Raw genomic sequence first — 18163 nt, 5'->3', positions numbered from 1 at the left:
TTGTTTTAATATCCTATTATTGTGGTCACCATGACAAAAAGTCACACACTGAAAGTATGCCGAAACAAATTATGGCTGCTTATTTTATGAATTTATTTCCAAATGTAAACTTCACTATTTCATGCATACAAGTTATGACAACATACATTATTCAACAATCTGTTAATTTTCATATTTGCATAGGACATGGTCACAATATATTGTCTAACATGTAAAAAATAATGCCATAAAAAGGTACAGCAGAGCAGCTAAGACCAGCACATTAGATGTGTGTAGAATCCAAGTAAATGTACAACTGTAATACTCGAATGTAGTGATTTTGGTTTGCTGTGAGAGAAAAAAAAGTGACACCTGAAGGTTAGAATGAGGTCATTGAAGAATGTACTGGCCATAGCTGAGTCGAGAGTTATTTACAATATAGATTATACTGGTGCTTAGAGGGGAAGCAGCACCATGGAGTCACTACAACAGGCAACTGATGGTGAGGGGCAGAGAGGGACACACAGAGGTATCAAGAGAGCAACGTTACACTGAGGAGGTACACTGAGGACAAACAGGTACAGGAAACAGAACCAAAAGGCTGGTGAGAGGCTCCCTCTTTGTATTCAAGGTGAGGTCACTGACAGCACTGTGAGCTGTATAACCTAGAACAGATTAATCTTTTAAGGGCAAAAATATCAGCTTAGCTTAGACCACCAACAAATATGGTCTGCAATTTTTCATAACATACCACTCTTTTTTGTCACTCACAAATTCTGAATTATCTTTTACTTTTATGAATAAATTGGATTTGATTCATCAAGTTATTTTACGCTGTAAAAAAAACAAAAACAAAATAAAGTCGCTTACTTGAGCGAAAGGAGGTCCATATCGAGCACAACATCCACTGATCGACAATTACAGCACGTAAAACTGAACCCAGAAGTACAAATGGTGTTGGATTCACAATTACTGCAACATTCATCTTTTCCTTCAAAGCCTTTGGTAACAACAATCAAGAACCACTTTATACTTTTATGGCTGCTTCTTGAAAAGAAAAGAAAAAAAAGCCTAAGACGGACTTTATTCATCCTTAACTTTTAAACATTTCCGAGCACAAAGAGCCCAAAAAGAAGAAAGAAGGGGTTAGATTTGGGACAACAGGAAACGTACCTTGTGCACAACTCACAATGTGTAAAACCTCACAGTTGAGACAGACTTCTAGTCATAACCGAAGAAAAAAAAAATGCATTGGGTTGATGCAAGCAGCACATTTATAGTAAATGCAGTGCGTCAATCCTTTGGAATGGTTGGGGCGTCTGTCTTCATTAAGACTGATTTTGTCAAAGAAAATACCTGCATTAAGCCATTATACACTGCTTGAGTACTGAACAGCAAGAAAAGGGGAAAACATTTAAATAAGAACCAAACAAAAACAAAGCTAAACACTCAAAATGTTTACATAAAGCGGAAAAGAAATATTTAACTTAGAACACCTACATATCAAATACGCAGCGTTGCTTTATTAAATCCTGTACATTACATAACGACGTGTCACACTTTATAAAACTGTACATGTTTGTTTAATGTCTGATAGTAGCTATTTTATTTTTTTGTTTGTTTTTCCTTTTTACCCTTAACATTTGTATCCTCTTTATGAAGTTATCGTTATAGTTTTGGCACACAATTGCATCGCGTCATGCTCGAGATCAGTGACGAAGAGTTCTGCGAGATATACTGATGTCTTTAATATGAACTCCTTAAATAAAATTGTTAGTTGTTCACACACTAGGCAACACTTAATTCACTTTTTTATATATGTTACAATCAAGAGGAAAATGTTAACTGGTAAACAGTTAGTATCTTGTTGCGGCTGCAAGTCCTTCTGCTCTCACGGGTGTTGAAATCTCGATTCTTACTGGGATAACAATCATAAAGTTGGATTAAGAAATGCTAAAATAAGGTTTCCTAGTAATTTACAGATGACATCACCCCCATTACACGAGCAAAAGTTGAAAATGAGACTGAGAAGGGATGTTTTAAGATTTTTGTAACAGAAAATTAGCTTTTAAGTGCCTTGAAATATTACTTTTATTTTTTATTTTTTGCATCTACAAGGATCTATGTGCAGGACTTGGCGTTATGGAATGATTATATAAAATGTAGCCCAGTGTTTTCTTTATTTATTTTTTTGTTTCTTTCTTTATTTTTTTTTTTACAAAAAAAGTCTCTCCGTCTTTACTTTTTCATTCAAGTAGGAACAAATGAAACCAACAAATATTTGTGCTACTCGTCAAGAAAATGCAAGCTACATGATGGATGTTTTGAAAAGATATTAAAGTACAACAAAAGTATTTCAAGAGGTATGAGTTTTGAAAAATATACAACCTTAAATATTTCATGAGACAAAAAAAAAAAAGCAAAAGACCACGAAAAAAAAAAAGAAAGACTACATTGCTAACTCACAATGCGGTGGTCTCTATTCTTATGGAAAGCTCTGAAAATAATAAAGAAAAATAGCCACTCGAAATCTGAAACCAACTTACACAGAGGTCACTAAGTTTCTTTACTTATAATCACCCCAAACAAACCTAAAACTTTCATTTTCTTTCTTCCTTCTTCTTTTTTTGGACGACAGGCTAACTGCGATAACCTGCATCCTGACATCAACAAAGTATTAGTTGTTCCTGATTAAAGGGATGAACCCCATGAATGGAGCTAAAATTGAGATTTCCGCATCAACGGTGCTTTGAACTGCTCTGCGAAAACCGCCAAATTCAAAAGCTGAAATGACCTGAAGACAATGCAAAATCTCGGAAAACGAAAAGGAAAAAACCCGAAAAGCACGGACTATACATCTTTCTACAGAGAGGTTAATAATTATTTGACAACAAACACAAGTACAGTAAAAAAATGGACATGTACAAAACTGTGTTCAATGGCCTTTTCTTTTGAATTATTCAAGTACATTTGGTACAGTGAGAAGAAAAAGTTTTGAGAAACTGCCTGTGGACGCCTTTATGTCACCGGTGCTGTCTGGATGGATTGATATACTGGGATGATTACACTGTCACAGTCGCTTTAATTCAGATGGTAGGAGCTCTGTTTGCCTTACACAGTCCACTGACACTAAGGGGTCAAAGGTGTTTAAAGGGACATTTCACTCCAGAGTGCTCGATAGCGGGACTGTAGGTTTATGACGACATAATAGGCAGGAGCCGAGCCTGTGCCGAGGCATTCCTGTGTTTCCAGTGTGGTCGGACACTGACCAGCAGTGAACACTAAGCACCCAGGACCACCAGAGGAGGCTGGCAGACTTTATCTGTGTGGTAACTGATGTTACAACAAAATCCACAAACTGTGTCATATCTGCTTGGCAGATGTCAACCCTGAGGAAAATGTGCAGATTATGGATTAAGAGCTGATTACTGAAACCTACTTGAGGGTGAGCAACTGAGAAAATATTTGCTTTTTGCAAGAGAAATTTACTCTGCAAACCAGGACAAACCTAAAACATAAAGGAAAATGGACACAAAAAAGCCGTTCAACAGCAATTTCAAGAATTAGTTTGTGAAAATCAGCACTTTTTTTCTTCTTTTCTGTGAAATCCTCTCGCTTCTTCTGTCACTCAGAGCTGCTGATCAGTGGCATTCAAAGTGTCATCTTGCAGTCTGGAAACCCATTGAAACATCTGGCAGAGAAATTATGCTGCACGTGGCGTCGCGAGAGAAAACTACTGCATTCGATCGAAATAATGGCTGTTTTCTTTCTCGAGAATGTGACAGAGCTGATTCATCACAACTTTAAAGAGCGATGGCTGCTGTGAGGAACGAGGGGGACAAGGTCTGCCATTCATGGACTTCCACCTGCCAGACTGCCTCAAAGGCAAAAAAAAAAAAAAAGAAAAAAGAAAGAAAGATCCACGCTTTCAAGGCAAAGTTAGCATGCACATAGTGTCAAGCACGGGACTGCGGGGCAAGACGATGAAGCTAGCGCATGCGATTCGCGATGACAGCGGCCTGGAAGGGTCTGACGGGACAGAGCTAAAAGGCTGACCATATTTCCAATTGTAGTGCTGAAGCATTAAAGAAAAATGTAGGCATAACACAGACTGGCGGCGCAGCAGCAGCAGTTTTGATAGCCGTGCCTGTTTCCGTGGAAGGTTTACTGTGCCTTTCGCCTGACCTATTGAGGCATGTCTGTCTAGAAACACAAGTCAGCTTTCTCACGGGACATCTGAGCTTCACAGGCAGGACGACGTGAGGCTGGTGAGCACTGGACTTTTGCTGATATGTTCGTTTTGGTTCAGATGTTTTGACAACAAGTTTTTAAAAAGCCCCCCTCGTTGTGAGAAAGAAGTTTGAAAGCAGCTGTTTGAGACCTCCGATTTATGAATTTTGGAGCTGTTACGTCCTCCTTGGAATTGTGAAATCTGACTCCTCAGCAGCAGGGGTTTCTGTCTGTGCTTGGGATGGAGCTGGATACATCCCACCCACACTGCTAGAACTGTTGTTCATAGACTTTTTAGTCTTATCCTATAGTTTGGATCAGCCCACTAATTACAGCCATTTTTCTGCTGGCTGTTTCTACAGTTGGTGGGAGGAGGGGAGTTGGGGAAAGAGAAGGAAATGGGGGTTGTCTGCGACTGGGTGTCTCCTCTTTTGTGCTGTTCAGCTCATGATAAACCTCTCCTTTTTTCTTTTTTTTTTATCAGGGCCTGCCCTCTCTTGCCTGTTTACTGCAGATAGCTGCTTTCTTCCTTCTGTACTCAATGTTGCAATGTCACAGCAGAGCCCAGCTCAGGCCTGCCTAACACGGTGGCCTGCATTTGACCCACAAGTCGGGCAACCTTACGCAATTTAGCAGGCTCGGAGCTTTACCGGGTTTTGACAGGACAGGTAGAGCCAGATGAGTAAGGATTCCCTGGGGAATGGCATGCGAGCACCCCTCCTGCAGGCTGTGAATTGTTTCTTTTGGGTGCAGCTGTTTCCTCCAGGGAAGCCACAAAAGGTAGAGCCAGGAGGAGGGAAGTGAGCCGGCATCTGGCTCTACCTGCGATACTGCCAACCACCAGCTCGAGGCCTCAGTGAAAGGTGGCTTGCAGGACTGAATAAAAAGCTTTCATTCATTCTTGTCTTTGGTACTTTTTCCGATGTGCTTGAGAGATGGCTAAACCTTGTTTCAACTTAAGTCCCTTTGTGTCCATTTTGAGTGAAATGTAGGCTGATGAGGCAGCTTTTTCTCTTTTTTTTTCTCTCTCTTCCTTTTCAAGCATGAACAGCTGCTTTGAAACTTGACTGTCTCTGTGGTTGGAACGTTTCTCTAACTTCATAAATACAAAGAAAACTCTTAACCCAATCCTTCTACAGTGCAGATTCACACAGTTTACACTGCACACAACCATTTCATGCAGTACATATTTAACCCAGTGTAATGTCAATAGATATTAACATTGCAGAAAAGAAACAGATTTGCGTTTTGTTTTCTGTGGCGGGGCCTTTCTGATTGTTCCATTAATACACAGCAATCACATTAAATATGAAACCCCTCCCCAAACACGAGGGATGTTTGTGTATGCGTTACACATGACAGTGGGGCTAGTTTTTTCAAATATGAGAGCCAAAAAAAAAGAAGAAAAAAAGAAAACAAAGAGTGCAAATTGTGTTGAGTGTAAGGCTGCTATATATGTACTGTATGTTTCTCTTCACCGTGTTCATTCTTTCAAGCTAACAAGGCCATCCCTGAGCAGGGCGTAAAATTCAACCCCTGTTGAATTTCAGAATAAAGTGATGAGTATATTGTGCAGTCAATGTGAGTACTGTTAAGTACTGTGGTCTTACAGAAATCACAACTGTCTTCAATCCTGAGGTGTGTGTGTGTGTGTGTGTACCCCTTCTCCTAACCCTTTCAAAAAATCAAAAATAAATTGAATAAAATCAAAGCAAAAATAAACAAACAAACAAAACAAAAATGTTTCAAAGATCTGTCAGGGTGTCTGTTTTTTTTTCTTCTTCTAGACCTTGTTTAGCTGACTGCGACCGTACATTTAACAAGTAGCCGTGATCAGAAGCCAAAAAAAAAAACACACAGACTGAATGCAGATATTGCCATCTGGGAAAGGCATTATCTTCTTTTAGGATCACGCAAGTAATTGCACTACAATAAGCAGTTATGTACATTATGGTACACCACAGCAAGCGCAGAAATAGCAAAGGGGAGGGTGGGGAAGGGGGGTAGCTGACAACTGTGCAACAAAAGTGTTATGATGAAAACACGGGCCTCACAGTCTCGAGGCAGAAAAGTGCGACCGGGTTTCAGTTTAAGGCGAGTTGGCTGGGCTGAGGGTGGGGCTGGAGGCATCTGAGCGGCTGTAGTCGCTGAGGGAGCTGGGACGTGTGGCGCTGCCGCCGTGGGGTCTTTTCAGCATTCCTGGCTGGAAATCTGAGTGTCGCCGGGCGTGCTTCATCAGGTGGTCGCTGCGCATGAAGCGCTTTTCGCAAAGGGGGCAACCGAACTTCTTCTCCCCCGTGTGGGTGCGGTAGTGGCGGGCCAGCTCATCAGAGCGGGCGAACTTCTTAATGCAGTCGGGCCAGGTGCATGGGAAAGGCCGTTCTCCTGCAAAAACAGAGGCAGAGCGTCAGACGAACCATATCCACATTTGTGCTTTTTTTTTTTTAAAGACAATTTCAGTTGATCATTTTTCCAGTTTTCATGTAAGCACCAGCCACTAGAGCTTAGAAAATGAAATCAACGATACATTTAAAAGCCACCAAATAATCACAAGACAGTCAATGCTCATAGACTTTCATGGCAAAAATATCCAACCTCAGAGTTGAAATGATCATTTTAATGCACCTTTTTGGATTTTATTAAGGCTTAAAGCTAGGTCTGTAGCTGCTTTGACAGTAGTGTTGATACTGGCAGGAGTAGCACACAGCAGCCTGCTAGGTCTTATTTATGCTAATTTCAGACATGAACTGGACTGGCTGACCTTGATTGCAGTTTTGGTGCCTTTTGCAGGAATAAGCTGAGATATAATACAGCTTGCTTTTCCAAGAATTTCAGGTGAGTGAAATGACAGGATTTTTTTACGTGCTGCATCTATATAGTCTATATCTGCAGTATGCTGATCAAGCTTGCTAAGAACTTATGGCTCCAGGAAAATCAAGATGGCGATGGTCATAAACCTAATGTTTTGGCCATAAATCAAGAAACCAGAAACCAGTGAGTGACTTCAAGGTGGTTGCATTCATCCTTTAGACCGAGTCCATGGTTTTATGCCCATACACATCACCCTGCCAGCAGCCTAGTTGCTGTTTTACATGATTGCATGTTTTCAAACCCATTTGTGGTTTCCAGCGTCTTTAAAATTCAACACAAACTTTGTAACTGGGGCCAAAGCATAACTTGATGGGATCACTGCGTTATGATGGAGTTGCTATTTCGAGCACATTTCAAGTCTCCGCATGCTGATTTTACCACTGTAGTGAAATAAACGGGAGCCAGCGGTCGCCGTAAAGGTCGACACAAAAGAATCGAAATGAAAATACTTTTAAAAACTAATGGGCGAACAGTGGGTCAGGCTTTTACAGGATATGTGATTTGTAGTAAATGAGTCGAAACATGCCGAAGCCGCTCCAATGCTTATGTTGTTAGCCTTTTACATACAGTTTAATGTTATTGCAACGGGGTTTTTCACATGTACCTGAGGCTTTGGTGAGTCTCACTCAAATCAAATGAAACTAACTGATGATGAAGTGTGCATATTTCGGCACTCTGGTGACACAAATGGTGCTCGCCACATAATAAACAGCTCACCACAGTGCTAGTACTGACTCATCCTGGAACAACAGTCATAAGGTTATTCCATAATATATTAAAAGCCACAGAGATAACTTCAAACCGTTAAGAAACATGCAACAAACAAAAAAAAAAGAGGTTTGAGCGATAAGACCTGGCTGTAAATCACCTACAAATTTGCAGAGTACTGGAGGAGCGGACACAGTTTAATTATCTAAGCTCCAGATGCTAATCACGCTCACAATGGTTACCCAGCCCATTTTCTAGCATGCAACTATCTGTGACTCGGCACATGGGAAATTACAACCCTCCCCCTCCTCCAACAGCCAATAAAAGTGGGCTCTGACAGAAATATACTCAAGGCCATATGGTACAGTATACTGCAATATATCCTGCATTTTCCTACCATGCTAATATGGAAACAGTATGCAGTGAACCTAAATGCAGCATCCTGCATTTACTGGTCAATACTATATTCCATTTAGCCCCATTTTACTGAGCTCCTGCCCAACAATAGTGAAATCCAGCAGTCTAATTTTACCAGCTTGGCTTCACAGAGCGAAAGGAAACCGCAGGATGTGTTCTTCTAATGGTTAGGCTCTTTCTAGTGAATAAGAATAATCAATCATAATGTGCACGCCCATGGCAGGGATTTGAAGTATGAAAGGGAAAAGATGGAAGGAGATGCGTGGATGTTTATAGGTGGCACATCAGAACACGGCTGCCAAATGATTTCTTTGTTCTGTGGTTTCCCTCTGGGCCACAATGGAAAGAGTGCTGTTAAGCATCAAACACTCAAACGCTACCTGATGCCAGAGAGTCTCAACAACAAGAACTCGGTGCACAAGTCTCAGTCCCTTCCCCCCACCTCCCCACCTCCCCATACACTGCATGGTTACAAAACACGCCGACAGACAGCGCAAGTCTAGACAGTCCGGTCTGTGCTCCTGCCTCTGACGCCTCACCTCAGCTCCAGACAAACTCAGTCAGCCCTGCCCACTATAGTTCCTGCAGGCTCACACAAAGCTCAGTATATTTAAACACTGTAACTGACATGTATACATTTGCATACGCGCACCACAACACAGCCCTGTCCCCTTGTCATAGCAACTATTTATAGTTTTTAGCAAAGCTAACAAAGACACACATCCTTTCGTGCGTGATGTAGCGTTGCAATGTATAAAGAACGACGCGACTGTGTTTGTTTGAGCTCCTGGAGAAAAAGTAAGTAGTGAGACGCTCATCTGGTTGACACGGCTCATAATGGAGTGATTTCATTCAATGCTTTATTACCAAAAGAAGAGAGCAGTGCTGCCACCTGGCACTGCAAAATTAGTTATTGGCCTAAAAGCACAGCTAGGTTTTGCAGGCTGCTTAAAGCTAAATAAGCAGTGTAACGGATCTGGCAACATTAATATTTAACCAGACACAAGAGAGCTAGACTGAGATATCCAGTCTATCTGCCCTGATACAGTAATGCGTAGTGGAAGCATCAGGTATCCAGCAGCAACTTGCTGAGATGGGTCAAATTATTTGCAGCTCCGTGACTTCTTGGAAAGGGCAGAAAGAAAGACAGGGTGCCCATTTTCACCTCTCGCTGAGCAGCTTTGAGTTTTAAAGCCAACAATATGAATATTAATATAAAAGAAAAACCTGCTGCTTTAATGCCAGCCTTGAAATATCAACTCCCATAGAGGAAAAGCATGCAACGTCCCAATTAAGTGTTGTTTCGTAACACCAGGATCGGGATTTCCATGAAGCTGGTAAACATATTCTGCTAACATTGAGATGGTTTAGGGAACAAAACGCTTTCATCATGAGTGGAAATAATGATAGGGCCTATCAGCCTGTGTGGTATGAGGATGTCGCTTTCCAGAATTTTTCAATAGACTGCAGCTATTACTCAGCATTTCTGTAGAAAGGAGAATGCGGTAAGCTACACCGCTTACCCAGCTTTTCTTTCTATCTACTTCCAGTGTTGTCACAGCACGGCACCATAGTGACTGTGACGCCAGGACCCACCGATTGGTTATCCCATCTCTGGCATCATGCCATGCCAAGGGTGTGGTTTGTCTTTCTCCGAATGTGCAGAGGGCGAGCAGAGCGGGGGGTGGGTGGGTAATGAGGGAAGCTTTTCCCTAACGAACACAGTGACCCAGTTACCCATAAAATGAGTTACATCATACATCATGCACGCAAACTGTACCTCTACTAAGCACAAGTGTCCCCCCTCCAAGGCAATGAGATTATGTCACAGGTACTCTTGTTATATAACTGTTCTCTGCGAGTCCACTGGGTCAGTAAATAAACAGCTCATCTCTGCTCCTCTCCCTCCATCTTCCTCTCATTCATATCTGAGAAGTTGGGCTCCTCGGTTTCTAGAGAAATGTTTAAGAGAAATGAAATCTGACTTCCCGGTGTAAGGGATGCTGCCTGCAAAAGAAAAGATCAAATCTCTTCTTGACGCGCACCGCAGTGGAGAAACTGAGCTCAGTCGCCGACCGAGAGCAGATAACATTCCTGGTGTGTCCTCAGGCATGGTCCAAACTCACACGGCATACATGTGCAAACTTCATTTGAACTTGCTATAAGAGAACTAGATTAAATACCTGTGCAGGGTGAGAGGAGGGGGAAAAATACATCAGAGATCACCTTGAAGTTAACTGTGCCTGCACAGCGAGAACCAGAGCAGGAAATATCTTTCTCAGGGAGCTTACAAGAAAAACAAGGTGCACCTTACACCTACACAGAGGCAAACAATTCACAAAGAGAAAGTACGGAGCCTTGCTGTAGATCACGGCTCATTACAGTTGGAGCCACCTCACTTCAAGGCTGGTTTTGGTGGCACAGCCAGCTTGGCAACATGAAATGGGACACCACTAACTCCAATGGTAGGGCTCAGCACAATCCTATAATTTGGATCCATGTTTACAACAGACTATGACCTGAAAACAACCAGAAGCCATCTTTGCTGCCAGCAGACAGCCCTTGATGGAGTACTAAAATGACTGCTGGGGCCCTCATCAGCATAAACCACTGGAGCAGACAGGGTTAACCCAAGTGTGCCCAGCCTCTCTCGCCACACACACCATCATGTGCCAGGGCGATATAAACACTAACATGCGTGCACAGAACAAGAAATATACATTAAGGCTCCTGCAGCTCCTTTCTTTTGTTCGTGAAGCGGTATATGCAGGCAACGCTTTAGCAAAAATAACAACAAAGGCTTACAAATTTCTGTGGTCTGCACTAAGACTCTTCTTGATCTGATACACACTTGAGATCAAACCAACTGTTTCTGTGAATGTTAGTCTATGAAAAATAACAGCCGTACCCGAGTGAGAGAACAGACAAATTACCAGAAAATCAAAACATGTTTTCTCAGACGACTCCATTCAGAGTTTGCTGCAGACGAGAATAAGTCACCAGGAGCAACAAAGGACCTCTGGGTGTGTCAGGTGCTTGTGACGAGAATCAGCTTAAACTTGTCAGGAGAAGCTCAAAAACAAGAGTATTTAACGTATTATCATCTTTTGTCGTCATTGAGAGGGACCTTGCTCGCGGTTGAATAGCCTGCCTATCCTTGTGGGGCCTATAGCTGTCAGGCTGTGAACAATAGCAGCAGACTCTCTTCCAGCAGGAGAAGCACTCCTGTAATGCATTTCAATCAGACAGGCTGCAAGAACTAACCGTAACTCACTCCACTCGGTCCACACTGCGCCGGGCTACAGACGTTCACGCGGAGACATGTAGCAGGGGTCGAGTGCAAGCATCTGATTCCTGCACGCACTTTGCTATACATTACTTCATCCTCTTAACTGTTTAAGAGAAAAGCGGGGAGGGGTTGCCTGCATTCAGCAGCTCATCAGATTTGCCTCAATTAGCTGGAATGGGCACTCTCGTTCAGCCTTGAGTGCATGCTAAAACAACCTGCAGCCTTGATATGTTGCAGGCAACCTACTTATCTTTAAAGAAAGAAAAAACAACAACAACAACGGTTAAACTGACGACATGCAAACAGCTGCCGCCATTAAAGGGTGTTTATAGTTGGTCCACAGAAGCAGGTGGGAGCATAGACGCGGTACAGTGCCAGCTCATTCTGCTGATAGAGCCTCACACTATAGCTCATTTGAGACAAACATCCTTAACCACCATCAAACAAAGGGCTACAACCCTGCTAGATCCTGAGAGGCCCCACCACACTGAGATAAGAGGACAGACAGATAATACCAACTGTCCCAGTATAATGCCTGATGCTCTTATGGTGAGCGGGACAGAAATATTTTCATGTCTTACAGTGACTGAGGGCATCCTTCTCAAAAGACTCCATGAAATGCTCCTCATTTTGCACCCAGGGACCACACCCCATGATGATATGGTCTGCCACAAGTCTGATTTATCATGCAGAGAAAGGGGACACACCTTATGTACTGTAGCGAGAAGCACAGCCAGAAACAAAACACTTCCTCTGACATTAGCTCACAGCCATTCCTCTCTTATTCAAGCTCCGATTAATATAGCGCAGCGGACGCAGTCAGAGTCTAACTCTCATACAGAACACTGCAAGTGCCAGGCTGACAGGAGCAGGTTCTGCCGCTGAGGTCGCAGCCCTTCAGACGTTAATCAGATTAGATGCAGATGCAGCTGAATAAATGACCTACATCAATGGAGGGCATTGACAGTGAATATCCTGGTAACTGACCCCGCCCCCACCATGCCGCACTGTATATTCTGTCTTTGTACTAAAGATCCCTCCCTCGCATGCGAGATGCGGTGGAGGTGGGAGAAAAATGAAGAATGCACAGCGTTCCACAGGTCTGTATCCCTCTCTTCCTGCCGCTGGTAATCAACACCACACCACAAGACGTGGCCGGGCTCGGCCTCGCAACACAGCAGGCTTCAGCACCTATTTTGCTTTTCAGGCTGGAAAAGGGCGGGAGGGGCTGCTGGGGGAAACACACAGAGCAGCTTTTATAGAGCTACTCCAGAGCTAACTAAAGAATACACAAGCCCTGTGGGCCACTGAAAGCAGCACAGCTCAGGGTACTGCCTGACAGCGACCTTTCAGTATTATGATTGTCCTCTATGCATGCTTGGGTGCTTAATCACAGTGAAATCAGGTTTATATGTCAACACTGAGGAAGTATCCTACTATCAGCTTTACATGTGCATATACAGGATAGCATATGGACAGCACGTGCGCCAGCGCATGCCTTGGAAATGTCTTCCATGGAGCAGTAACACTGCACCAGCAGAATAACAGGGAAAATGGTGGCTCCACTTTGGTTTTATTTACACCCTACTGGACAGGATACCTTATTTCTACTGGACACATACCGTCCTACATGTGACCTTTATAAGGCAACAACATTTGTGCAGGAGAGATGCCATTCTGAAATCTTACAACAGAAAAAACAAACACTTGAATGTTTACATCCGTAAATTCCTGTCAAACTGACAGTGCTAACATGCTAATCATTAGAAAACAAGGTGCACACTGTTACAGCAGTACTACATTGTCATGGTTTAGAATATTGGCACTGAACATTTGCTACTTACTATGAAAAATAAAGCAGTAAAGCTGACCAAACAGTGGGGAAACGATACTTTCAACCTGTTTATGGTGCTAAATGAAAAGAGGACCCTCAAAGTTGAAACAAAGAGTAGCTAAAATGTACAAATCTCCCAAATCGAATCTAATAGCAAACAGTTAAGTTGTGATAGTAAATTCAAAAACAAAGATTTAAACCTGCTGCTAACAGGACAGGAAAAGCCGCAGCTTTTTTAGGCTTTACCATAAGGGAATCATAACATCAAGGCAATCCATCCCATAGCTTCAATTTGAACCTGAAGTAGCTTGTTACACCACATCCCTCGTACAAAATTTGGATGGAGACAAATGGAAACTTGTCACAAGACTGAAGCATGAGCTTCTTATTACATGTCAGAATTAGAGCTCAAATGGGAGCAATGGTGGAAATCCTGCCGTGTGGCAGGTAGACAGACAGACCTGCCCCAGTAGAGCTTTTACCGATTTCTGTGCCAAGGTTAAGGCCCAAGCAAGAGCAGGAAAACCCCATCTCCGCCCTGCTACCTCATCAATGCCACCAGCCACACAGGAACATTGTGCACTCTGTGCAAAAGTGCAGCCAAATATAAAACCACTGGCAGTGAAGTTGTATATATAATCAGAGAGTCCTGTTGCTTTTTCCATGCGGAACTTGGGATAATTTTACATTTAAAAAGCGTAATTAACCACAGTTATTTGACTGAAAATAGACAGCATGCATGAATAACTGGGTCTACCAGGTGCTCCCACTAATTTTTAGGGCACGCTTTGCAGCCATCTCGCAGTATTAGAGATACTCCAGCAGAGCACAAAAGAGGTTCAGACAAAACATCAACCCAAGTGTAAAATATGGCATTAGACTCTTTGTCTTTGAGGAATATTGACGCTGTTCCTCCCTGTGATTCCGATAGATTCTGAATAGGTCTTCTACACTGACAAGATGGCCTTTTGTACGACCTAGCTGTGGAGGGCACAGAAAGTCTGAGCTGTTATTGCAGAAGAATAGTCAAGGCCCATCTCTCCTTTGACGATGGCAGTCTGGGTGACATGACCAGAACAGAGTAATAAGGCTTCAGAAAGAACATCATGTACTCTCTATGGAAGCAAGACACACTATTAGACACACTATTTAGAAAATAGAGCATCACTCTTAAAAAAGGTGCTAAAAAGCCAGAAAGAACATGAAAATAAGAGGAAAAGGAACGCAAGAAATAATTTGAATGAATTCAAATGTTACACCGGAAATAGTTTATATGTACATCGGTGTTACATGACTTCATTTTCCATATTGCAGGGCTAATGTATGTGTCACAGAAAAGGCCCACCTCCTGCACCAGGAGTTCAGACAAAAAGCTGTCTGGTGACCTTTGACCCTTAAACTCCTATGCATTCCTCACCATACAACTCAATGCAGCATAATGAGCAATTTAAATTCAGTGTGTACCTCGATGTCTGCTGCATTAGACAGTGCGTCTCAAAAGAAACCTGCAATGAACCCTTCATAATCTCCGCTGAAGGGATCAAGAACATCTTTGCTCTCCCTGAGTGGCAAATTTTTCTGCTGCCAGCAGTAACCACATAATCAACTGACAAACAATTACACAAAGACAGTAAACGAAAAACCAAACATCACACTGAGTAACACGGGCCTTGTTGTGGACAGTTTTCATTAATGAAACCAATCACAGTTATTTCAGGGATGCTCAGTATACTGTTTATGAGTGTAACTGGAGTGGACGCAAAAGGCTCATCTAAAGAGCCCTAAAAACTTACAGGTTGGAGGAAAAACAGGCTCCATAGCTAATGTAGCTTGTTTAAGACACATAAAGACATTACATTTACAGTACACTAAACTCTAATTAAATTTACTATAAACTGGATAAGTAAGCGAATGTAAATGACATTCATAAAATAACACATAAAACATGTAAATATATGATAAAAAATGATTGTGACTCAAGGGGAAGATTTGTTTTGACCTATTTATGGAATTGTGCTGAAGACACTGCTTTACAAAAACAACCTGCAGGTTTCATCTTCTCTTAAGATGCTAACGAACAAAACTTATAAGATATGCAAAAGCTGGGATGATGAGGCTTTGGGCGTTACAGGAGTCAAGTAAGGACGCCTTGTCCCCGGTTCTTTGTTTGGTGTCTATTACAGTGTTTTCCTCCTCAATTAGATAGTGGTGTTTGGCAGGAACTGACTGGGCTGGGATCCATTCTCTCTTGACTCTGCTAGTAGGGGCTGAAGGGAAGCACGCTGCCAGATTTTGGCTCTATGAAAGCACTGCAAGATTGGCTGAGGCATCCCGGCTGAACTCAAATGACCCACATTCTGGGCCTATCCAATCAGACAGGCAGAAACAGTCATTATTTTCACAATTTATGGGACACAAACCAATCGTGAAGCCAGACGCCAGAGTGTATCCAAACAGAAAGGCAGGCAAAAAAGGAAACGCTTAATAGGCACAGAGACAAGGGCAGGGTTAATACGGAGCAATGAAACTGCACTAAACTCACATGGTTTGGGCTCAGGAGAAGCACCGCTGAGTGCTAAAGGCTGGCTCTTTGAGAGAGCTGCTGCAACTTTGGCTGAGAAAAAAGGCAGCTTAACTGAGATGACTCATGCTCTCTAACTATCCAGCAAAATAAGCAGAAACCATCCCAATTATAAGAAATTATAGACTGCAAACCAAACACAAAGCCATAGGGGAGTGAATCCCAAAAGAAAGGAAATGGCTAATAGGCAAAAGGACAAGGACAGGGCTGAGTGACAGCAATAGAACTGCATCAGTAGAGAGACCTTTCATTTCCTTTAGGATGCAACTGAAGAAAAAGCTAGAGCCCTCTTTTATGCATATGCATGCACCAAATCCATGTTTCACTCTCTTAACTTCCCTTGGCAAACACTGATTGCATACTGCTACTACAACAGTTGCCACCACCTGCAGCTGATAAATAAAAACTATTATTTTCAGTAACAATTTTAGAAAACTTGTTTGCAACATGACAACAGCAAATGATTTTATAAATCTTCACAACCTGTGCCTATTTTAGCCTGATTTTCAGATGTACAGTTCTTCCCACACCCTGTAAATGTAGTGAGAAGGGGGGGGGAATGTATTCCACATAGTTTCAATTTTCTGGTTTAATTTCTTCCTCTATTCATAACGATTATTGAGATGAGTCAAGTTCACACAATTAATGTGTATGCGATTCCTGTGATAAAGGTTTTGTTTTGTTTCTGGTCTGTCAGCTCGACGTGTGTGTAGAAGATGATGAACTGCAGTATACGGAGCAGGAGGGGAAAAGCAAAGGCTCCTCAGTCGAGGCTCAACTAGCTGAGTCTGTTGCTGGCCAGATCAGCTGGCAGTCTGTCTAGCGGGGGTGTGGCACATCACAACAAAGGGCTTTGGGCAGACAAGCGACTGCACAGCTCTTATCAACCCCCCAATTTGAGTCCATCTACATCCTTTACTATCTCAGTAGCCTATTCTGCGGAATGCAAAGCGCAGATGTGGAGGTATCCTTTGGGAAGGTCACAGGTAGCAAACTGCCGATCCGGAGCGCATTTGCAAGCGTTTCTCTCAGCGGTGTGACGGCGCACTTGCTGGACTGCAAACTTTCAGCATGCCCACATTTACTTATTGCACACTTGGCTTATTCTCTAATGGGGACATTAGGCTGTATTTTGTAGGATTTCGCCTCTCGTGTTGCCGTGGCACAACCCAAAGTTTATTTTAATTAAAGCGAACAGAAGAACGCCCGAAATCTGATCTGTGTAATTTTGTTCTGCATTTGCGCTGCAGTTTGAACACAGTGTTCCATGCGGTGGGGTTTGTTTGTGAGTATGTGTGTGCGTGAGTGAGGTGGGGGGTTAAAGGAAAGCCGTCACAAAGCTCTGAGACTTGAGTGGGAGTGGCACTGTTTTCTAACCCCCGCAACCGAAATTAAAAGGACATAAAGTTCACACAACTTAAAGGAGTGACTGCATTATGAAACTATACAGGCCACTGCTGAACTGAATGTGCTCATAGTATCCATTCAGGGTGGATCCGTGGGTGAATATTTATGAGTCACTGACTCGAAACACAGCAATCACCTCCTCTGTACACATAGCGCTATGAATGTACGAGAATCCACACTTTTGGTATCTCAGTGTTTAAAATCATCCCATCCGTTCTCAGATACGTAAGGGAAACACACGTTCACAGCAACAAACATCCAATGCACCCAATGAAACTGACCTGTGTGTGTCCTTAGGTGGGCTTTGAGGTGGGATGATTTGCCATAAACTTTTTCACAACCTGAATAGTGGCATTTGTGCTTTTTCTGAGGCGGCTCTTGCTCAGTTCGACCTCTCGGTTTTTTGCCTCTTTGTTTGAGCGAAGGATCGGAGATGGTGGAAGGTGTGGCAGATTTTCCATCATCTCTAAGGTTCGGCATGCTCTCATCCTTTATTTTTGCCTGCTCGGCAACACTGTTGGGAGTCTGCTGGTTAAAATCCGCCAGAATCCGCGCCACCACAAAAAGAGAGGAGTTATCCTTCACCAAAGGCTCCTTAATTTCCTCCCCGTTCTTGGAGGAGGATGGGATTTCTGGTTTAATCTCCCTATTCCCTTTAGGAGCATGAACAATTGCACGACTGGACATTGAAACAAGGCACTCTGCTGCAAAGTGATCCATTTTGTCTTTGAAAGAGCCCCCTCTGCTTCTTAATGACATTCACAAAAATCAAATAAAAATGATGCCGTGAGAGGGAAAGAAAAAGTACTTGTTCCGTGGTTCCCTTTGTGTAGTGGTGGTGGTGGTG

General features: G+C 42.7%; 1 protein-coding gene across 1 annotated transcript; it reads right to left on the bottom strand.

Annotated features, from left to right (window-relative positions):
• Nucleotides 1–358: 358 nt before the first annotated feature.
• Nucleotides 359–18106, bottom strand: klf13 (Kruppel like factor 13). Its single transcript, XM_003440433.5, has 2 exons — nt 17598–18106; nt 359–6594 (listed from the first exon to the last, which is right to left on the bottom strand). Exons 1-2 carry the CDS (start codon nt 18073–18075, stop codon nt 6299–6301), a joined length of 774 nt encoding a protein of 257 aa, XP_003440481.1. The 5' UTR covers nt 18076–18106; the 3' UTR covers nt 359–6298.
• Nucleotides 18107–18163: the final 57 nt, after the last annotated feature.

Source organism: Oreochromis niloticus, linkage group LG7 (genome assembly GCF_001858045.2).
Source record: "Oreochromis niloticus isolate F11D_XX linkage group LG7, O_niloticus_UMD_NMBU, whole genome shotgun sequence".
In the NCBI taxonomy this organism is placed as follows: domain Eukaryota; kingdom Metazoa; phylum Chordata; class Actinopteri; order Cichliformes; family Cichlidae; genus Oreochromis; species Oreochromis niloticus.
Note: the sequence above shows the minus strand (reverse complement) of the source record. Positions and strands in the feature narration are given on the sequence as shown.

What these genes read in the sequence shown, in the direction of transcription:
- klf13 (XM_003440433.5), bottom strand. Translation starts at nt 18,075, where the DNA reads ATGTCATTAAGAAGCAGAGGGGGCTCTTTCAAAGACAAAATGGATCAC. An exon ending in CCACCTAAGGACACACACAG is followed by an intron (nt 6,595 to 17,597) that starts GTCAGTTTCATT and finishes CTGTTTTTGCAG; the next exon opens with GAGAACGGCCTTTCCCATGC.